This window comes from Micromys minutus (assembly GCF_963924665.1).
Source record: "Micromys minutus genome assembly, chromosome: 1".
Taxonomy (NCBI): Eukaryota; Metazoa; Chordata; class Mammalia; order Rodentia; family Muridae; genus Micromys; species Micromys minutus.
This window is the reverse complement of record NC_137969.1, coordinates 220,178,104-220,201,677: the sequence shown is the minus strand read 5'-3', so window position 1 is coordinate 220,201,677 and position 23,574 is coordinate 220,178,104. Positions and strand designations below refer to the sequence as shown.

The window sequence follows — 23,574 nt, the reverse complement described above, 5'->3', positions numbered from 1 at the left end:
CCTTCCCCTAGCTCTTTCATTGGGGTCCCCAGGCTCAGTCCATGGTTGGCTGTATCTGCATCTGTATTGGACAGGTGCTGGTAGATCCTCTCAGGGAACAGTCATACCAGGCTCCTGTCAGCAAGTGCACCTTGGCATCAGCAATAGTGTGGGGTTTGGTGTGTTTACTTCCCTTTAGCAAGACGACTTATTTTTCTTACATAGGACAAAGTTGGGTTACATGGGATTACCAGTTCTTCCTACATATTTTCCCAATTCTTCCCATTGACAATCTAAGGCAGAAATAATTAAGCAAAATGGCTAAGAATTTGGGCTCAGGAAACAAAATCCTTGGACATTTCTTCCTGGCTACATCACCCACCAGCTTTGTGACCCTCTGTCAGGTACTCTATGCCTCAGTTTCCTTTTTGGTTCAATAGAGATAGTTTAAATATGTACTGTAGTGTTCAGTGAACAATAAACTTTTGTTGAATTAAGTTTAATCCACTTATTGTGATGAAATGAGAAAAATGCGTGTAAAGTACTCAGACCCATCTCCTGTGCCTGGTGAAAATGGTCATAGCCTTTAGATAACACACTTCTTACTGTGTTTCATTCCCTCCGTGTTCTGGGTTTCAGACTTCAAAGCTGAGAAGAGATGATCTCTGCTGAGGAGTGGCACACAGAAGCTGATGCTCTCAGGTGACAGTAAATACGGAAGGGGGGCAGTTCATGTTTTGAAACATCAGCTCTTTACCTGCAAAAGGTAAAGCTTTTCCGATGCTGAACATTTCTCTCCTTGCTTCTTAGTACTCACTGAATTCTTTTATAATGCTATGCCACCTCTTCCTTAACCCAAAGCAGGCCTTCCATCACCTGCAGGGTAGAGTGAGTTGGATGAAACCCCTGACTTTCTTTCTCATTTCCTTTTGTTAAGTTCAAATTGTCACTCACCACAAACATTCCCATCTTTATAGTTTGCCTTTTTTCCCCCCTAGTTCTTTCAGTCTGGAAATCTTTCTTTTTCCCCTTAAGGTACAGATAGAGGGTAACATCCTCTAACGCACCCTGAGTTAGCCATCCACTGCCCTACAGATGCTTCTTTTCCACAGGGGCAAAGACATTTCTGGGGAGAATTGCAAGGTTTCCGAGGTTTCAGCTATCTTTCCTCATCAACAGGGGGAAATGTTGTAATAGAGAAAGCACATGTAGCTCTAAGAAAAGATGCAGAGAGGGATTTTTTTTTTTTTTTTTTTTTTTTTTTGCCAAGTCTTGAATAGTACAAAGGAACCTCTTGGAGAACATTTAGCCAAAGAGCTGAAGGAATATGGCAGGTACTATAGGAAGATGTGTGTGTGTGTGTGTGTGTGTGTGTTTGTGTGTGTGTGTTTGTGTACAAAAGGATGCTAAGTACAAGAAGGAGGAGTGAGGGCATGAATCCCGACTGGAATCTTTAGAGCCAAGACTGGATAGATGGGCAAGCATGAGACAGAAACAGAATGAGGCACGACTTGGAGAGGGTTTGAGTCATCATCCAAAGCCAAAGAGAATCAGGTGGAGTGAGGAGTGGGTATTGTCTGTATGGCTTTGGGAGGTGGGGGATGCACGGTAGTCACCGAGCTGGATAACAGGGTGGATGGAGGAGGCATCCTCACTCCTAGGATGGAAATACCAGCAGGAAAGCTTGGGCGGGCTGTCAGATGATTCATTTATTTTGGGTAGGCTGAACTGGGGATCCCTGTGGAACTGCCATATGGAGAAAGGCAGCCAATGCTTAGGTGCGATGGGACATCTACACTGTAGGCAGGGGATGCACATGACGATTTAGAAACTTGCAAACTTGTGAACATTTGTGTTTCTCATATCAGGGTTAAGAAGAACAATCTCTGCTATGCAACATACTAACACACATAAGCAAAGTGTGCCGATAGTCACAGTGAGTGGGGTGAAGAAGGCTTGCAGACGAGCAAGTGATCATTCTAGTCTGGTTTTCTGAAAAATGAACTTGTGAAAATTTATGATAAAGATTTAAAGATGCCAAACAATTTTCTGTTTTATAAGCCTGGCTATATGGTTATTCCCTGTGCTGTTCTAATATAAACAATAGTGTTATGTTGTCATGTGTATTTTGTACTTTTTGAGGGTGGACTTCTGGGACCATGTTGAGCCTTCTTTCTTAGACTCGAGTATGTTTATCATAAGTGTCCTCTGAACTCCCTGTCCTTGGTAGGGTGGCCCCTTGACCCTGTAACAGGGAGGAAGAGGAAAGGAAATAGCTAAGAATATTAAAAATAACTGGGCGGTGGTGGAACACGTCTTCAATTCCATTTGGCAGGCAGAGGCAGACAGATCTCTGTAAATTTGGGGCCAGCCTGGTCTACAGAATGAGTTCCTGGACAACCAAAGCTACACAGTAAAACCCTGTCTCAAAAAACCAAATAAAATAAAATAAAATAAAATAAAATAAAACTACCGTGTCCCAGAGAACAGCTAGATGGTAAAACATTTCCAACACATGCTACAGCTGTTTGTCCTGTGGCATGAAAACTCCTGAAGTAGAAACGAGAAGGCAAATGTCCCCAAACCTTGCTACTTATTAATTTATATTTTTTGCTCTATTAATCATACTATTCTAGTAATTTCTGCTAATTTTAAGTACTCAGCTTGGTGTTGTTAACTATCTGATACTTGTTATTTATCCCTTGTCCTTCTCCAGACAAACAATTGTTTTATATATATATATATATATATATATATATATATATATATATATATATGTAAAATTAACCATAGGAGGTAGGTATCATTACTAGTCTCAGTTTATAGGCAGGGGAATTCTGACACAGGTGGGTTTGATAAGATGCTAGAGTCATACAATATTAAAAACCAGTCGGATTGAATGAGAGTACTCCGGCAGGGAAGGAGTGGTAAAGGGCCAACTAGCAGAGGCAAGTAAAGTAATCAGAGTGAGACTTTACTCACTAGGTTTGACAGAGAAAACAGTTAGTTGTGGGATGGAGACACTTCAGAGCTGGTGCAGTAGGGGCCAGTGTATGGGTGGGTTAAGAGTGACCAGGACACAGGAAATGAAGCACTTCCACTGCCTGCTCTTCTGAGAGGGATCAGCAAGGTTTGTGAAAGAGAGAAAGCTAAGTGAGCTAAGGAAAAAAAAAAAAAACATAGTAAATGTGGAAGGGAGGGCCAAGGGGACGTTCAGTAAAATGGTATTTCTACAGAGGTTAACGGAATAGCATTCAGAAAAGTGTCAGAAGGAGGGAAGGGAGGAGAGAACAAAGGATTAACAGTGTGACTTGTTCTAAGTCACATTCTGAGACAGGGAGGGGAGAGAGTGACACCTGTGGTGGGAAGAGCTAGGAGAACTGTGTGATGAATGAGGAGGAAGGGTGGGAAACCATTGTAGAGGACGGAAGGCACTGGCTGCTCGGGACATGCGGGCAGATTAGACTGGATTGATAGGGTTGAGTTAGGAGGCTTTGAGTTTCCAGTACACGAGTCTGGAAGGATGTACGGGCCTCTACTGAGGTGCTCCATAGCTCTCAGTATGGGAAGACCCAGTGTTGAGTCTGTTCAGCTGCTGTAACCAAAGAGCTGATCCGCAGGAGCTAAAGTAGACCTTGACACACCATCTTAATCCTAGGGGTCCTCACAGAGTAATGCATCGCCTAAGATATGGTTTCTCAACCTTGATGTCCATTGGAATCACTCAGGGTAGATTCTAAGGGAATTTATGCCTGTGTCTCATCATCAGGAATTAGGACTTACCTGTTCTGTGCCATGGTCTGAACTTTTTGGATATTTTTATAAACTACTTGGTGATCTTTAAACATAGACAAGGTTAAAAATTATTGTTCTCCATTTCCTTTTCCATTCCTAAAACAAATCCAGAATGCATGCCAGCAGAAGACAGTCGTAAGCTGTAGAATCCTAGTGCCTTATTTATTTCCTGTTTATATAATGCTGCAGATGTAGGCTCTGTGCTTGGACAGATGTTGCATTTCTTGAATTCCTCAGTCACAGAGGCACCAGAAGAAGAACGTGGGGAATGGAGTCCTGGTTCTGATTTTCTCTGCCCTGGAAGTCATACTCATCACTTTCCTTGTATTTCAGCGATCAGCAGTTCTACTGGCATGACCACACCAATTACAAGGAGGAGGAAAAGGAAAAAAAGCACGTTGTCCATGAAAGCCAGAGGCGACCACCACCTAGAGCTTCTAATGCAAATGAAAATAAAAGGCCTGTTCCTTCACTCTCACACATACACAGTACTTTTTACCTTCTTACCTAGATATGGTTAATTGGAGAGGGGGAGACTCTTCAAGATGTGGGCAGCACCATCCCATGGGTTGGTGTCCTAGACTGAGTAAAAAGAGAAAGCAAGCTGAGCCAAACCCTCTGCTTCTTGGTGGTAAATGCAATGGGAGCAGTCACTTCAAGCTCCTGATACCACACCTTCCTCCATAATGGACGGTAAGCCAAAATAAACTCCTTCTCCCTTAAGTTGTTTTTGTCAGGGTGTCTTATCACATCAATAAGGCAAATAGGTAAGACACATACATATACCATATGCTTTCATAGCATCAACTTAGAGCACATTTCATCCTTACAAAAATAAGTCATTTTACTAAATAAGACTTTTAGTGCTCATTTTTTTTCATAATGGGCTAGCTTAGAAGAAAGCCAAAACAAAGAAAAAGCAACGTTTCTGTATGGAGTGGTATTTGGGCCATTTGTACACAAGGGCTCAAGCAGTACCACTTCCGGAAAACTGAAATGTATTTACAGATACCATCACATATGCTATGTCAAAAAAGGATTCCTTTATAATAAAAATTTTCTAGGGAACCACGAGTGATTATGAATCATCACTACCTGATAAATTAATTTCTAAGCCTCTCTTTTTACATCGTTTCCTATTGAACTGGAGCACTCCTGCAGCTGACCCTGGAGGCAGCAGAGCCTGCAGGGGTTGGCACTCTTGGTTCTCACAGACAACACCTTTCTGATCACCATACCGCAAGACACAGGAGACAAAGCACCAGAGGTTATGCTTTGAAATGGAATTTTGGTCATAAAATAAACAAAAAGAGAAACACGTCCTGTGGCATTGCAGCCTCTAGAATCCCGACTTTCTCACCTGTTCAGTCCTGTGGTTTGGTCACAGCAGATGGACTCTGTCTGCAAAATCCTTCGAAAGTGCTGTATAGGCAGCTTGCTGCAATTTGCCAGCACGCTCCTTAGGGCCAGGCAGTCTGTCTGCTGCTGCTGCTCTTCCTGCTGCTTCTGCTGCTTCTTCTGCATCTGCTGCTGATTCTGCTGCTGCTTTTTCTGCTGAGTCTGCTGCTGTTTCTTCTGCATCTGCTTCTGCTTCTGCTGCTGCTCCTGCTTCTGCTGCTCCTTTGCTGTGTCTGCTGCTGCTGCTGCTGCTTCTGCTGTTGCTGTTTCTGCTGCAACCACCACCAGTTTTCTGCTTTGCTTTCTTCCACTGTGATTTGATTGGGAGCTGTTGCAAGTTGTTGCTAGAAGGTTCCTCTTTCCCTGTAGCTGTGAGTGATGGCAATAAAGATGTTGTTGGCTGTTGCCACACAAATCCAAGCTCAGGTTATTATTTGCAAAGAGCCCTGGTTATGGGTAAGAGGCCCCATTATGTGCTCTAAAGCACCGTGTCCTCTTGATTAGGATACTTCATCTTTCCAGGTATCAGTTTCTGCCTGTATGAAAATCTAAACTGGAAGATTAAGGGAATAGGTAACCAAATGTTTTGACATTTTGTAATACCCAGCTTGCTGTTTTTGTTCCATACAATCATTAAGATAAGCCAGCAGGGTAATGCTATCCCGAAATTAAGGGTAAAGAAGAAAAGAAGCATGCCATTTTAATGAAAGCAGGGATGGAAATAAATGGGGACATTCTACAGTAATTGTGTGACTGCTTCCTAATGGAGTCCAAAAAAGTTTCCTCTTTGGGAAGTGTGAGCTAATACACCCACAGAGAAATAATTAGGAATGGGGATATTTATATTAGATAGGAAACGCTGGGAAGCGGAGACTTCAAATCAATACCCAGAGGCGAGGTGTGGGCAGCTGAGGATGTGCAAAAGAACATATAGGCTGGGAATATTCCCTGTTAATGTTGATGGTAGAATTGCCATTTCCTGCTACAAGTCAACGATAGAAAAATGTAATAGAGATGCTTACATTTGCAAGCATTAGGTCTGTGTATTCACCGCTCCAGCCAACTGCTGAATAATCTGGGATCTTTTGAGCACAGGTCAAAAGACATAGAATGGGGTGGGGGGAGTAAAGTATGTGTTTAAATTTGGGGTGGTAGTGCTGGGCCTGGGTGTCAAATCCTTGTTCTTCCTGTCGCCCAACCCAAAGGATGTGCATCCTTGTATGCATTACTGACTATAGCCTGAGGTAAGCGCAGCACATAGATTTGGTCTGTGCTGGGGTCCCTCGTGGTTTAACTAAGTGCACCCTGATGGGATGAGCCATTCTATCTGTAGGAGGACAAACTGCTTTAGAGGGAAGGCTGGAATAAACCAGCATTAGTCCACAATGCCTTCATTTCCCCCCCAGAAGGAATCTCCACAGAACTAACTAAATTTTGCCAAACCTCTTAGATTTATGCTGTTGCCCTGGCTCTGGGTGGACAGTGAAAATTTTGGAGGAGAGAAAAATTATCCTACGGTAAAACTTGAATCCTGGCTTTACATTTACCTCTCTGCCAAGAGATAAAGTTAGAGACAGAGATAGCAATAAAGATAGATAGATATAGATAGGTAGATAGATAGATAGATAGATAGAGATAGAGATAGATAGATAGATAGATAGATAGATAGATAGATAGATAGATAGATAGATAGGGAGACAGAGACAGAGGCAGACAGAGACAGACAGAAAGATGGACGGCTAGGGAGAGGCCTTTAAAGGCCAGTGAATGGTAACAAGAGAGGAGTACTTCAAAGTCATAGGCTCCTAGGTAGCAAGTAGATGTTGCTTCTCTCTCAGCGCGCCCTCTGTTTTAGGAATCTTGGCAGGCTATCATTTTCACAAAGATCACTGTACCTGGCATAGCCTGATTCCAGCAACCAAGATGTATTGGTTCAACCCATCTTTACCCTTTGCCGCCCCCCCACCTCGCCCCCGACCTCCCAACCCCTCCCGGCTTCAGAGCATATTCTGTTCCAGAGGGTTTTTTTCTCCAAAGGCTCAGGTGGAGTCTTCTAAAGGGAAGTTTTTTTTTTGGTCTGCCTTAAGCTTGTGGCTTGTGTATCATATTTAGGCAGAGAGCTTATTACCAACAGATTGTCAAACTCCATCCTCAGAGTTTTTAACACCCCCATTTAAGGGATAAAGTCCCCAAATTTGCATGTCAAGTGTTCTTGGGGTATGCTGATACAGTAGCTGGGAGGCGAAAATAGTGCCTTTCATAAAGAAAGGGGCTCCTGGGGCTCCACCTTTCTTTTCCTGCCCACCGGTCCCTTTCTTACTTGTGGCATTTCCCCTTTTGTGTGGCTGCCCCCTGCTTTTGGACCGCTTTTAACAGTCGCATTCTAGTGTAGGTCCTGAATGTATAGGAGGGCGGCCTCTCCCCAGCCTTGCGCAGCTTCCTTCTCACAGCACGTACCACTTTTCCACGCAAGCGCTGGCGGTTCCTCTGGCTCTTGTCTGAACTGTTGACCCTCTCTTAGGACTCCTAGCATTAAGTGAACTCTTTTTTTTTTTTTTTTTTTTTTTTTGTTTTCTTTTAAGTTTGGGTAGGGGGATCAGGCTTCCTTTTCTCCTGTACTTGGCAGCCCTGGGGAAGCTCTCCAGATGTTGTATAGAAGCCAACCTCCTTCTCCACCGCCTGGCGCGCAAAATTCAGCCTGGGGCTCAGGGCCATTCTAGGTGCCAGCTCTGCGCTCATACTCCATCTGGCTTCTGCTTCAGATAGTGGGGTTTCTAAGGGTGTCGAAAGCTCCCGTGTGGAGGCTTCAGGCGCCAGAGCCCGGAGGGGGGCGGTAGCAGCGTCAGGTGGCTGCTCCGCGTTCCTGAGCGCCACCCAGTCGGCGCACAGCCTGGGCTAGAGCAGGAGCCCTCTTGCACCTCGGCTTCAGGACCTGAGTCTGCCTGAGCTGCTGGGGTTTGAGGCGGCGACGGCGGGAGAAGCTGAGATGTGACCCTCTTCCGTTCTCCACCCCCACCCCCACCCCCGAGATTGCTATTGCCCTCTCTGGTGCCTGCCTCTGCGAATAACAGCCCACACCAGCCAGCGAGCACTTGTCTGGATCTTTGGGGAGAAAGGAACAGCTACTGGGCGCTCGCAAAGCCTGGGCAGAAGTTTGGCTGCCCCGGGCAGCTGTGAAGCAGCTGCGTGAGAAGGGTGGGCTAGGAGACCGAAGGAACAGAGAGATAAGGAATGAGTCTTAGCCTGGGCTAGGGGTAGGGAAAGTGAAGTCCAGTTGCTCCTCGCTCTCTCCCAGAGCCCGGGCGCGGGGCAGAGGGAGAAATGCTGAGCCCGCGTCCGGGCTCCTGCCTCCCCGGCAGCATCTTCAGCAGCAGCAGTCTCAGCATCAGCACCGGCGGGACAGCGACAGCGGGGGCGGCGCAGGCGCACTGTGCCCGGCGGAGCCTGCAGTTCCCCAGCCCCGTGTGCGGCACCGCCACAGTCTGGGCAGCGGCGGCCGGGGGAGCGCTACTACCATGAACTGCTTGGTCCTCCTTCCCAGAGCTGCTCATCCGGGTCGGGCTGGAGACGCACTCAGGGGACCCCGCCGCCGCCGCCGCGCCCCCTTTTCTTTCGGCTCCATCTCCACTACCTTTTCCTCCTCTTCTTCCACCTTTTCTTCCTGCTTCCCCCCCTCCCCCGCCGCGGATCCTGGCCGCTGCTTTCCAGACCCAGGATGCCGGGGGGCAAGAGAGGGCTGGTGGCTCCGCAGAACACATTTTTGGAGAACATCGTCAGGCGCTCCAGTGGTAAGGAGAGTTGCAGTTCAGAACATTCCCCACCCTCATCCCGCCCACGGCGCCCCCGTCCTGCCCATCCCATTCCTCTCCTAAGGGGGGAGGGGGTGTAGGCAGTGGTACCTGGTGTCTTAGAGTGGGTGGGGGCCAGGAAGGAGGTGTTGGAGGAACGTAAGTTGCATCTGTTTCCTAAGAGGGGTGTACCCCCTCCCACCTGTCCAGACCTTAGAGTAGGAACTAGGAAAGGGGGGTGGGTAGAGCGGAGGTCCATCAGAATAGGTTTGAATTTCACTTTGATGATGAATCTCTGCTTACCCCATCGTTTTCCAAACAGGCTTCAAGCGCTGACCAAATTCTTAGAGCCAGTTTTCGGAGGAAGCTTTCCTATTAAGTTAGGAATGACTGGGAAAGTGGCCACTTCATCAAATTTAAGTCACTAGCATGGCTTTTGGACCCACTGTGCGCATCTGAAAGTACCCTGCCTTAGGGCGAGTAGTTAGAATTGAACCCTAAATTGTCAGTGCTTGGAAAAATGGGAAGGCAGTTTAAAGTTTTGTGTATTTTGCTTTCTTCATCGCATGTTGGTTTATAGGTTACATCTTGCCTACTGCACTTGATTAGAAGGGTAGAAACAAAGCCACAGTTTCTGTACTTTCAATGCACTTGGGAAAAAGATTTGAAGAATACCACCCCGCCTTGCTCCTGCACATTAAGGCATCTTGCCTCTGAAGTGTCTTTAAAATACCATTTATTTATGCCTGGTCAGATTATAAAAAATGATCTTCTGGGTTTTTGCATCTTTTAATTGTTTTTTTTAACTCTTTTACATGATTTTTCAATTCCACAAGTAAACAGTATGGACTATCATTTAAGGGTTTCTCTTCAGAACCCTTTTCTGGAGAACCAGGAGAAAGATAATTCTGCACATGGATTTGAGTAGACAAACAGTGGGAAGGTTCTGTGAGGTTCTGTGGTCCCTTGTTCTGTCAATCACTCATAAAAACTAAGTGTATTTGGAGGCTTTCCACAGCAGACAGTGTGGGTCATTTGTATGGAAACATGGCTAAGTTCTTTGGCTTTGGGTTAGAGGGACTCAGACAAATGATAGTGATTAACCAGACACCGTGTGCTAGCTTAGACAACACCATTTCATGGGTTAGCATCTCTTTGAATACCTGCCTTGCAAATGTATCCTTGAAATTGGAATAACCTAAGATGTTTTCTTTAGATGGCTTCCCTGGAGTTTGGTTTGGAGTCTTGGGAAGCTTTCTTCCCTGTTAGTGTGTGTGTGATTCTGTGTAAGGCTAGAGCAGCAGGGACACATTTGGATTAAAAAAGTAGCTTACAGTACTGCACAGTCATTTTAATCCCAGCAATATTTTTAGCTACCCTAGTGTGAAATTCATATGCACTTTCAGTTTTTATAACAATATAAATTAAAATATAAGTTCATAATGGCACAGAACTTCTAGATTAGCCCATCACCTTCTTTATTGAATATCTTATACAGATCCAGAATGCAAGGATATCAGTTGCTGGGTAGAATTTAAAGGTTACTGGAATCAGCTAGTTACAGGGTCAGGGTGATTTTCTTCCAAATTTCTCATCTTCTTGAGTTATTCCACTTCATAGTTTGGATTTTGAAAGGAGTTTTCAAGGAAGACCTTAGAAAACCAGACCTATAGGCTCCTTGCCCCTCCCCGAGGTGAAGATGAGAGGTCCTAGATGGAAGTTTACCATTGTAGCAGTCTTGGTGGCACAACCTTCTCAGGTTGGACTCCAGATGAGATGGTCACTGAATACCTTTCTGTCAAATGTGGCTTGAAATAAAGATTTACATCTTGTGGCTCAGCTCTATCTCGTCTCCTCCTCTCCACTCTCTCCATCACCGAGCATACAGATGGTGGTTTATCTTATTTACACTCTGGAATTTGAAGGGTCTCATCAATGTAGTGCTTCTTTCCCTGGTGAACAGCAGGTGTGAGTGAGATTTACCTGCTTTGACACTCAGGGATCCTTTCATTGTCTATGCCCAACTTTGAGAAGTTATCGGGATTTTGTTGGGAATGAATGTGTTAGATTTGGGAACTACGAATGTCCATATGTAGTAAGCACCAAGAGGCCGCAGCAAGTACTTGAACAGAGAATTGCGGTATGTGATTATTCTATTCATGTGTGTGTGTGTGTGGGGGGGGGGGGCTCCCAGTTGTCATTTCTACCTGATTTGGCATAGATATTGAAAATTCATCTTAAGAAATTGTTTAATTAAGAATAACAGATAAAATTCCCTCTAGGATTCACATAGAGAGATCAGTTTGTCATGATGAAGATTTACTCATTTACCAACTTACAACATTGGGAATGCGCTGCTGGCAGAGCTTTAGTTGAGGAAGTCAAGGAGGCAGTCTTCCTAGTTGACTTAAGAACTCAGGAAACAGAGGCTGCATTTTGTATTGATGAGCTCCTTACTTATACAATCTCCTGTTCTTTGGAAAAGATCAGATCGTGCATGGGGTCAGATAAACATGTGTGTAGAAAGAGGCAGAGATGACATGAAAGGCTACAGATAAGCAGGTGGACAGACATCCATCCAGACACAGAGCTAGACATAGGGGAGGCAAAACAGTGCACAGTTCACACAGACTCAAAGAGAGATAGAGAGAAAACCAAAACCACATGCACAGAGGCAGAGAGACACACAGTCACACAAAGACACTGAGACACATGTACACACAAAGACAGGTACACACATGAGAGAAAGGGGGAGAGAGGGAAGAGAGAGAGGGACATGGGAGAAGGAGGGAGGGAGGGAGAGAGGGGGAATCAGACATTTGGTTTTGTCCATGGGTAGCTTGTGACTTGAGAACCCAGGCACCTTTTGGTAATGCAGACCAAATGAGCAAAGGGAATGGCATCTCTGCACAGAGTCTTTATAGCTCAGGACTTTAATCAAACTCCAAAATCTTCATCTGCAGTTTCTGGGGGAATAGTGACACCATCCATGCTCTGAGTGGCCATGGTGGCCTCTCTGCTGCTGTTTTACCCTGCTTTTCTCTCCTTATTTAGTTGAGTGCTTTAGGCCAGAATTGCAAGTTGTTAGTGGTGACTATGTCTGTAAAAGAAAGCAATGTGAGCCATTGTGTTCAATGGATACATACACATTTTTTTTTTTGCCAGCTCTCAAAATAGGAGAAACAAGGAATTCTCCTCTGAAGTTTTAAGATTTAAATACTTGATAAAACAGATAAGAGGGAATATGATAATTCTTAACTTGTAAACGCAAAGAGCATATTATTTTTGTAAGAATTTGTAAAGGTCAAAGTATAAAGACAACAGAAATGTTTAGATAAGTATTAAGATAGATTTTTGATTTTGATTGACATATTTATAGGCTGTGGTGTAGAATTTCAATATTTGGGTACAATGAGGAATGTTCAGATGAAAGAAAATGACATATTTACCTCCTTGAACAATTTTCATTGCTTTGCCTAAGAAACAGTCCCACTGGTTGGTCTGAAATATCAGATTGTCAACCATAGTGAAGTTTAGGAGTATATTTGGCTATTTGGATCAAAATAAGCTATGAAGAAGGGAGGGCTTGAGAATTTTGGTCAAGTTCATGACCCCTGAACAGCATCATTATAGAAGGCTCCTTTTCTATAAAGTAGCTTTGAACCAAATCTGTGTTTGGCATCGTCAGAAGCTCCTCCCTCTGTATGTGATCAGTGTTTATGCAAACTATTTGTTAGTAAAAAACCAGGTTGTAGAGAAATGTAAAATTACATGTATTGTTAAAAACCCAAGAGACGTTTAGATGGAGCATTAGTTTCAAAAGACAAAAAAACTATTAAAACTCTCAATGTTCCCATCTTCATGGGCAACATATTTCGCCTGTGTGTTCTTCCTGAATACCTAATGAATATCTAGCTATGGCTAGTTTGGGTGATAGTAAATTAGATTGCTGTTTTTGAAAAATTAGAAATTCCAATCAATATTTTTGATGTGAAGTTATTCACTAATATGAAAATATCATAAAAATTAATAAGTTCTCTTTTTTTTTTGAAAATCTGGAAGGATTAAGGAAAGAAGAAAACAGGGAAGAGAGTGCTTTAGGAGCAACTCATCTTTCAAGAAGTTCTCGGGAGCTTCAACTTTCCACTTTTCTAGAGACAGCAGGCTGCAAGACACTTCCTTTACTCTCTCACCTCTTCCTTGTAAAATGATCCCAAAATTGTTTTCATGCTGTACTTAATATTTAGAAACAAGGTGGTATTAACACGCCCCCAGAGAAGAAACAGTGATTTGTATTAAAACAAAACAGGAAAAATATCTTAATCATGACCCAACCTGAAAGAAACAATGTTAGGCAAATGGTTTTTTATTGGAAATGTTATAAAGTTATTGATATATATTCTTGACTTGCTTTTCTGTTACATTTAAGACACTGTTCAGGAAATATTGATAAAACCACATATTGGTTTTGAAGCATTGGTTTACCCAAGTCTTATAATGCACCACTTTAATGTTTAAGATATCAAAGAGGTTGAAATTATACTGACCACTTCCTAAATTATATTGACAAATAACCAAGACCATCATCTCACTTCTAGGTCTTCCCCACATTACATAATGAGTGCGTGCACTGCTGGCTAAGGCCTGCTCCCCTGCATGCTGGCTAAGGCCTGCTTCCCTGCATGCTCCCGCTCCCCTGCATGCTCCCCCTCCCCTGCATGCTCCTGCTCTCCTGCATGCTCCCCCTCCCCTGCATGCTCCTGCTCCCCTGCATGCTCCCACTCCTCTGCATGCTCTCACTCCTCTGCATGCTCCCCCTCCCCTGCATGCTCCCACTCCTCTGCATGCTCCCCCTCCCCTGCATGCTCCCCCTCCCCTGCATGCTCCCCCTCCCCTGCATGCTCCCCCTCCCCTGCATGCTCCCCCTCCCCTGCATGCTCCCCCTCCCCTGCATGCTCCCCCTCCCCTGCATGCTCCCCCTCCCCTGCATGCTCCCACTCCTCTGCATGCTCCCCCTCCCCTGCATGCTCCCCCTCCCCTGCATGCTCCCCCTCCCCTGCATGCTCCCCCTCCCCTGCATGCTCCCCCTCCCCTGCATGCTCCCCCTCCCCTGCATGCTCCCCCTCCCCTGCATGCTCCCCCTCCCCTGCATGCTCCCCCTCCCCTGCATGCTCCCCTTCCCACTCCTCTGCATGCTCCCCCTCCCCTGCATGCTCTTGCCTTCACCAGGTTCTATCCTTTTGCTGGATTCCAGAAGTAGAAAGTGTAAGAAATTCATTTACTTAACCCTCTTTCAGACATTCTTCCAAATAATAATCCCTTCTGTTTTTAGTAGAAGGCAGTAGTAATTGGTAATGACTGAGTGAATTTCTACTCTGAAGCTCTAACATTCAGTCAACATTCATCTTTAGCTTTCATTTGAGGGAGCTGTGGTTCACACTCCCTAGAGTGAGCCTAGGCAAGAGGTTGTGTGGCCACCAAGCTTCTGTGGTTACCATTTACCACTAGAGGTCACTGTAGGTTCCATCACACTTAGTGATTAGCCTGTATTTTTCCTTTTTGCTCTATTCTCCTAGACCCCTCAGTTATGATCGGGGTGGGGTAGGAGAGTCTGCATAAAAAGAAATACAAAAAACATAAGGCAAGCAAGAAAGTCCAGTGAAACAAGGTACTTATTTTATTTAATTATGAAAAGCTTATTTAAATTGGTGGCAATTGTTTTAAGACTAAACAAATATGATAGCAATAAAATAGTAAATATTAACATGTGATGTTGACTAATCACACGTCATGAATAACTATAATGTGACATTCATAAGATATGGTTTTGACTATAATTAGGGAATTTATACTATCAAATGAAGATTTAATTAGAGCACACGTTTTCAGTGTAATGGCAATATATGTGAAATACAAAGTTTTCAGAAACATTCCATGTGTGTGATGGTTTAATCCCAGGGAGTGGCTATGAATTTACTATTTCAGGAGAATTTTTTCTATACAGATGTTTTCATATAACTTATATTAGACTTGAGGTACAGTCAGTCCATAACTGGTCTTTATTGAAAGAGAGAGCACAGATTTATAGTTATTTCCATAACCTATGTTCTAGTCTTTTGATGTTTCTCAAAAATTGAAAATAAAGTTCAAAGCTAAAATGAATTATCTTCAAAGTTCTCCAGGTTGTTAAGCTCCAAAAGTCATGATTAGAAATGCACTGTGCTGAGAACTTCAGTTTCCTGTTGATCAGCATACACTCACTACCAGCTATGCAAGCTGTCAGACCTAAAAGTTAAGTCAGGTTAAGGTTGCCATGATTATTATCATAATACATTAGTATGTTAGACATTGCCTTAGCATTTGGCTACATGTGGATACATAGACCTAACATTTGTAGTGATGAATTTGTATCAAATGTAGGCAATAACTTTGTAATATTCTAAATTTTCATATGGAAAGAAACTAAAAAAAAAATTAACAGGCAAAACATCATAGAAATAAACAATGGTTTAAAAGAAATTTGAAATTTTACTAAAAATGATTTGGTCCTTCTTAGGGGCTCTGGTCCAATTAAAAGAATGTAACTTTTTAAAAAATTATTTTATTGGATATTATATTTACATTTCAAATGTTATGCCCTCCCTCTACCTGCTCCAACCCCCCCCTTCCACTTGCTTCCGTGAAGGTACACCCTCTCCCAATCATCCTCTCCACCTCAGAGCCTTTGCATTCTCCTACACTTGGAAAACATGCCTTCACTGGTCCAAAGACCTCTTCTTTCATTGATACCAGACAATGCTATCATCTGCTACATATACAACTAGAGCCATTGGTCTCTCCATGTGGGCTCAATAGTTGCTCAATGGAGTTCTGAAGAGTTTGGTTGATAATGTTGTTCTTCCCATAAGGTTGCAAATCCTTTCAGCTCCTTCAGTCCTTTCTTTAGGTCTTTCATTGGGGTCCCCTTGTTCAGTCTGATGGTTAGCTGCAAGCATCCTCAACTGCATCTGGATGATTCTGGCAGAGCCTCTGGGGTGGTACCCCTATCTAGTTCCTGCCAGTAAGCACCTCCCATCATCAGTGATAGTTCTTGGGCCAGGTGGCTGCACATGTGGTGGATCCCCAGGTGAGGCAGCCCCTGAATAATTCCCTCTTCAATCACTGCTCTTCCACTTGATCCTGTACCTCCTCCCATGAGTGTTTTGTTCTCCCTTCTAAGAAGGACTGAGGCTTTTACATTTTAGCCTTTCTTCTTTTTGAGCTTTATAAGGTCTGTGAATTGTTTCTTGGGTATTCAGAGATTTCTGGAGCTATTATTCACTGATCAGTGACTGCATACCATGCATGTTCTTTTGTGACTGTGTTACCTCACTCAGAATGATATTCTTTAGTTCCATATATTTGCCAAGGAATTTTATAAAGTCATTGTTTGTAATAGCTGAGTAGTACTCCGTTGTGTAAATGTACCACAATTTCTGTATCCATTCCTCTGTTGAAGGACATCTGGGTTCTTTCCAGCTTCTGGTTATTATAAATAAAGTTTCTATGAACATAGTGGAGCATGTGCCCTTGTTATATGTTGGAGCAACTTTTGAGTATATGCCCAGGAGTGTAATAGCTGGGTCTTTAGGTAGTATTATGTCCAATTTTCTGAGGAACCACCAGACTTATTTCCAGAGTGGTTGTACCAGCTTGTAACCCCACCAACAACGGAGGAGCGTTTCTCTTTGTTCACCTACTGGCCAGCATCTTCTGTCACATGAGTTTTTGATCTTAGCCATTCTGATTGGTGTGAGGTGAAATCTCAGAGTTTTTTGTTTTTTGTTTTTTTTTGTTTTGTTGTTTTTTTGATTTGTATTTCCCTGATGACTAGGGATGTTGAGCATTCCTTTAGATGCTTCTCAGCCATTTGGTATTCTTCCATTGAGAATTCTTTGTTTAGCTCTGTACCCCATTTTTAAATAGGATTATTTAATGAAAGTCCTATGAACTTTGATAAGTAAGCAGTTTGAGATCTGAGCTTCTAAGCAGACTCCTAGAAGTTTCTAGCCATAATGCTGTATGTATATAGGGTTATGAAAGTGTTGGAACATGATAGCAGCTCCTCAAGGAAACAGGTCACATCTGTACCCAGTACATCCCCATGTCACCTGTGTAGAACACAGAAAAGGCTGGTTGAGTAAATGCATTTGATTTTGGTTCCTAGAGTAACCAAGTTCATAATTGATTCTTCCAAGCAGTTCTGATGATGTCCCTGAAGGGAATTGGCTGAGTAATTACACAGCTGAAGATGTTTATTTATTCACTGTATGTGTCTGAAAACAGAGAATATAGCACGGGATGCATCAACGGTGTCCATGAGAGCATGCTTGCATCCTAGTTCAAGTTGATGTGCAAACAAAACATTCTCTATCTTCTTCATTTTAATCTCCAGGGGTTAAAATGCTGGACTAATTTATATTTTAAAAGGTGATTATCAATTTTTGTAATCTACTTTGCAGTTAAAACTTACTGATCTTTGAAATCAGTCCTTGCCTGTTTAATGGAGTTATAGTAATAGTCAAAGCAGCTTACAGTCTAGCAAACCAGTTGCTGTTTGCCAAATGTAACTAGATATTGATCAACTGATTTGCATTTAGAGAAAGGTTACCCTTTCTCCCACTTTTTTCTGTCTATGCAATTCCTTTTATCTGGGGAGGGGGTAAATTAAAGCAGAAAGAACTCAGTTTTGTATATATTATAATATTGTAAGGATAGTGGGGACTAGGCAGTCTGAGGATAAGTTCCCTAAAGACAGTAACTACTTCTTTGCTCCACCTTCATGTAGTTTATGGTGAATTATTCAATGACACAATAGAATCTTACTGAACCTCTTACTATGTGTTAGAATGTGATGCAGAACAATGTGGTGGTGATGTTTCTCTTTATGTGCATGTTGTTATGACATCATTGCCTTTCCTGCACCTTGTATTCTCACAGGTAACAACAGGACCTGGTTTACACAGTTAAAATGATGGCTAAATATGTGCCAAGTGCAAGGACAGCATCAAGCCTTTGGAAAACCGTGTATGGGCGCTGTTAGTTATTAGTTGTTTAAATCTTTGAAACCGCAGCTGTGGCTGCTGTCTTCAATTTTGAGTTGTCTTCTCTGTCTAGATCTCTTTGCAGCGGGGAATCTCCAGCTCTCCAGCGTTCCTCTCACCGGCTCCCCAGTGCTTTGCTTTAGATTGTTAGGGTTGTGTGAGACTTTGGACAGTATCTCCCCATCCCATCCTCTTCACCGCAGATTCTGTTTCCTTTCCCTTCTTTACACTTTCTCTTTCTGCCCTTCGCTAGACTGTGTCTCCATCTCCTTACCCTTTCTTCTCCTTTTTGGTCCTTAGTGGATTCCATCTTTTTCTCTATCTCTCCTTTGCTCATCCTCATCCCCCGTTCCATAGCGGTCTTGTCTGACCTCTGTCTTCTTTGTCTTGCATGTGCTGTGGCATCTGGAGTTTCTCTTCTTGTTCTTCTCACCTGTCATCTAACCTGTGGTCAGACTTGGATTTAGTTATTTTTTGCACCAAATTCATCAGTTTTCTGTGGCATGTCATCACGACACTTTAAGACCACGTGTATACGTTTGCCCTTCTGTCTTAGCTTTTATATTTGCCTCCCCATTCAGTACAGTGCTAGTTTTAATCCCCCCAAGGACATGATAAAGCCTACGGGGTAAGGATTCGGCCACCCAGTTCTTTTGTTGATCCTATAGATGCTGTGTGCACAGTGTGTGAACTTAGGGGCCTCACTGAGCAGACTCCGACCACTTCGTATGTGCTCAACATATAGGAATACAACACCCAAAGAGCAATGCCTCATTAGCTGAGCTCAGAAACACAGCTTCTGGGAGTAGGAGTGGATGAGGGAGAGTCTCTCATCCATACCCCAAACAACCTGTCTCTGCAGAGAGAGGAGTCTTAAGGGTAGCTGATAATTTTATGAAACTCTGCTGGGTATTTCTAGGGCTTCCAGCCTTCTTCCATGGCTTTATCTCCCTGTCACTCCCCTGCCTCACTGCCCACTGTTGAATCATAGCTTTTCAGAGTTTTAACTTGGGCCTGAAAGGGCTGCTAAGGAGGTGGGGGCTGGCACACAGTTCCAAGATATTACACTGTGTCTCATAGGAGGGGTTAATACAGACTTCCTTTTCACACACACACACACACACACACACACACACACACACACACACACATGATTTTTCTACCCCTTTGCGACTGACCTAATGAGGGCACAATACTAGATGACTAGAAGCCTCCAAAGTCATCATTTGAGCTTTAAAGCATTGGACTCAGTTGATCAAGAGTTTCCTAATGTGTAGACAAACTCCAATAGACAGATAAACAAACAAGACACCAGAGGACCACCTTATAACCTCTAAACAACGCATCACTTAGAGTAAAGGAAGAGTCAGCTTGGATTTCCCCAGTACCTGGTCATGCTCTTAGAAGACAGCTCACACCAGGAACTCCCATCTCTGTGTAACCAGCCCTGTGAAAATGGTCCAGGGAGGAAAATGAGTTGCACTTGTAGATAAGAGTCTTCCCCTTACACAACCAGGTCAGTGGGTCTCAACCTTCCTGATGGTGCAACCCTTTAATACAGTCCCTCATGTTGTAGTGACTCTCCAACCAGAAAATTATTTTTTTGTTGCTACTTAACTGTAATTTTGCTACTGTAAGTGATAACATAAATAACTGATGTTCAGGGTCTGGAGAGATGGCTCAGGAGTGGCTGGTCTTCCAGAGGACCCGATTTCAATTCCCAGCATCCACAGGGAAGCTCACAACTGTCTTTAACTCCAGTTCCAGAGGATCTGGCATCTTCACACAGACATGCATACAGGCAAAATACCAAAGCACAAAGCACATTATATATATGATTACAGATAGTCTTAGGCAATTCCTGTGAAAGGGTCATTCAATCTCTAAAGGGGTAATGACCTGCAAGTTGAGAACCACTGAATTCTGCTGCATAAAATGTAGAATGAAAAAAATGTAGAAAAATGAAACAAACAAAACAAAACAAAACAAAACAACAACAGAAAAACCAGCAACTTTTCATCTAGAAAGAGGGAACTTCAGTTCAGAAAACGGCTCCATCAGATTGACCTATAAGCACATCTGTTGGGGCATTTTCTTGATTAATGATTGCCAAAGGAGACCCAGCCTGCTGGAAGCATTGGCATCCTTGGGCCGGATGTCCTGTGAAGTAAAAGCAAGGTATATGAGTCTGGAGAACAAGGTGGTGAGCAGTGTTGTCTGTGATCTCTGCTTCAGTTCCTGTCTCTAGGTTCCTGCCTTGAGTTCCTGCCCTGACTTCCTTTCAGGAGGGACTATAAGCTGTAAGCTGAAGAAAACTCTTTCATCCCCAAGTTGCTTTTCATTCTGTATTTATCACAGCATAGAACCAAACTAAGATACCTTCATTCTCCTCCCTCCCTCCCTCCCTCCCTCCCTCCCTCCCTCCCTCCCTCCCTCCCTCTCTCTTTCCCTTCCTTCTTTCCTTTCTTTCTTTTAACCATGTATCCAAATGAGATTGGTTTTAGTTGAAATTCTTCATTAGCTTTACTGCTGTTCATGTTTGATTGTCTCAAAAGGCTAACTTTGAAGAAAATATATAATCCCTTCAGAAAAGCCTTTTTTAAAAAAAACATATATTTTGTAAGCATCAAAATGAAACCTGAGTATTAAATAAGTAATACATTTCTCTCCTGGCAAACACATCTGGACTGGTTTAGCTCTTATCCCCAAGATTGTATAACCTTTAGATATTGATAACAATTAGATATCATTGGAATAGGATTCAGTAACAACTTGTCATGAACTATATCAAGGCGAATGTGTCACATTTTGTGAGTCAATGGATGATGTAGGCAATCGTGGCAGCTGTGTTTTGCATTAATGATTCTGACCTTTGTAGTTCTTGGAAATAGATCTCATGAGCAAAGCAGTCCCATAAAAAGTGGAAACTGAGGTGGGTCCATGGCCCAGTGAATAAAGTGCTTGCTCCACAAACAGAAGGACCTGAGATTGGGTCTTCAGCACCCAGAGAGAAGTGAGCATGGTTGTAATCCCAGTACTGGGAGACAAGTAGATCCAGGTGAGGTTGATGGCTAACCAATCTAGAGAGACAGCAAGCAGCGTCAATGAGAGACCCTATCTTGACAGCAGAAGATGGAGAGAGAGATGGAGGAAGGCACATGACATTGGTTTCTGGCTTTGACATGCATGCATGTGGGTGCACACCTTCACACACAAGAACCAATTTGACTGCTGAACTTTTTTTTTTTTTTGGTGGAAAAAATATTCTCTGTAACAGTTTTATTTTTTCCAGTGGTGGCATATCAGGATGTTGAAATAGCTCCTGCTTTCTGATCCATGTTGGCTAGGTGGAGAATGATGAAGTAATGCCATCAAAGAAACATAGTCTTGAAAATGTACCTTTGATCTTGAAGGAGATGAAACGTGGAGGCATATTTTTATCTTTTATAACAGACGAACACGTTTGAATAAATTAACAGATTTTTTTTTTTTGCATAGCTCAAACTCTTACAGTGATGGTCTGCTTAATGTTGCCAATATTATTAGATAATAATTAGTCTCAGTTTGGAACATTCTGAGTGCATGTGTCTATACACTGGCTGTATTGTTATAGAACTGTAGGGAAAGGTATATTTTGTAAGGACATAAAAGAGACCAGCCTTTTGCAGAAATGGGAAATGCATGTATCAGAAATCAACACTGTAGATGGGGACATTACACATGAATTATTTATGCCTTTTATAAGCCATATGTATCAAGATTTTGTTTAACCCAAATAAAATGTGCTATGTACGCTTCAGGGACTTTTCTCCTACTGCCACATGAAACTTAAATATGTCTATAAATATCACTCACCCAGAAGACAAGCTCAGGAAAGTAACATTGGCTCCCTGACTCAGGTTCACAAGTTTTCAGTTGCTATTCAAAGTGTGGGAAGTCTGCTGAAGTTTGCCTATTCTCATTAATTATTGTTAATAATATAGCTTTCTCAAGAATTAGGCCTAGCTGAGTCCTCTTATACTTCCTAGATAAAAATCTAAACATGACTTCGCGATTGCAATTACTTCATGACTGTCTTAATAGGAATAAAAATGTGTCTTTGATTCTTCCAACAAAGATTGGTGTGATGGATGCACTAATATGTACCTTGACCTCATGGATCTCAGGGACCGATATGGGGCAGATGTGCAATAAACACACAAAGAACATATAAGTAGAAACTGTGGCCAGCGTTTTGAAGGAAAAGGAGCACGTGCCGAGGTCCCAAGTAACAGGGTCTAGTTTCGATTGGAAGTCAATTTTGGGAGGCCTGACTAAGGAAGTGCAATTAGAGTGATACGAAGTAACTGGGAAGAAGCTTACTGTAGGCAAAGAGAGAACATGCAAACACTCCCAAGGAGAGAAAACAGGAGTGGTGGCTACATTGGTGAAACTATAGTCAAGATGACAATGAGCAACATGAGAAGAAAGAGTGGTTGGAGGCTGTGTAACCCCCCACTCCCCCAACAGATCTCCTGAAGGTTGTGAAGGGGCTGATACATGATCACTGCAATGACCCAAGCAAGAAAGGGTGGTGGTTCGGCCTGGGAGAGTAGCAGTGCGGATGCAGAGGATGGGCTGCTTATCCGTCATTGGTAGAACAATTCATTACTAATGTTGCCCTGAGGCAGCAGGTATGGAGGATGATGGCATTTGGCTTGATATCTGTGTGTGGAGGGAAGTGGAAAAATTCTTTTGAGATGGGGAAACTGGAAATTTCACCCTTTACCTTTGCACCTACGACCTCCTATTCACTATGTCCCACCTCCCTACCCATATTTATTCATGCTCCACCCCTGGACCTCGCTTTGCACCTGCTGTTTGAGTGTGGGCTCTAACTCAGGTGGTTATTCTTGGACTGTAAGTTCTTTACTGAGTAAGCTCACCCCCGCCCCCAAGTCTCCTTTTAGAATTCCTGCACAGTTTCTGGGAGGCATGCCTCTCCAGCCAGGACTGAGTGAATATATCAGAGACATACCTGTTGACCTTATTGACCATTGGCTGCTGAAGACCTAGGGAAAGCTGCACAATAGGGAAAATATTTGCTCTTTAAGTCCTTTCCCACCTTTGCTCCATGCCATCTTTCTCCCTCAATATTCTAGACCTCATTTGGTTGTCTTATCACTTCTTCAAATATTTGACAATTCTCGCCAATACTCTGGTTTGCATTAAAAAGTCAAGAGGGAGAAAGAATAGTAGTTTAATGCCCTAAATGCATTTTATCATCATTATTTTCTACTGTATCTCTTTAAAAATAGTGTGTATACTTAAGAAATGTGTTTAACATTTAAAAATTGTGTATGTGTGTATATGTGTGTATGTGAATAAGTATATTGTGTTTATGTATATATATATACATATGTGTAGGGTGTATAAATACATGTGTATAGTGTGTGAGTGTGTGTATGTGTGTGTATGTGTAAAATGACAATCACAGCATAATTCATCATTTACCACCTAGTCTTGACACTGAATTTAACATCTGCTGTTTA

General features: G+C 42.9%; 1 protein-coding gene across 1 annotated transcript in view; it reads left to right on the top strand.

Moving 5' to 3' along the window:
• Nucleotides 1–8,887: 8,887 nt before the first annotated feature.
• The window catches only part of KCNH5 (potassium voltage-gated channel subfamily H member 5), a gene marked incomplete at both ends in the record, with an annotated part of 292,205 nt that continues 277,518 nt past the window's right edge, over nt 8,888–23,574 (top strand). Inside the window, one exon of the mRNA XM_080914667.1 lies at nt 8,888–8,960. Coding sequence (XP_080770793.1) covers nt 8,888–8,960 — 73 coding nt within the window. The remainder of the gene's footprint in view (nt 8,961–23,574) is intronic.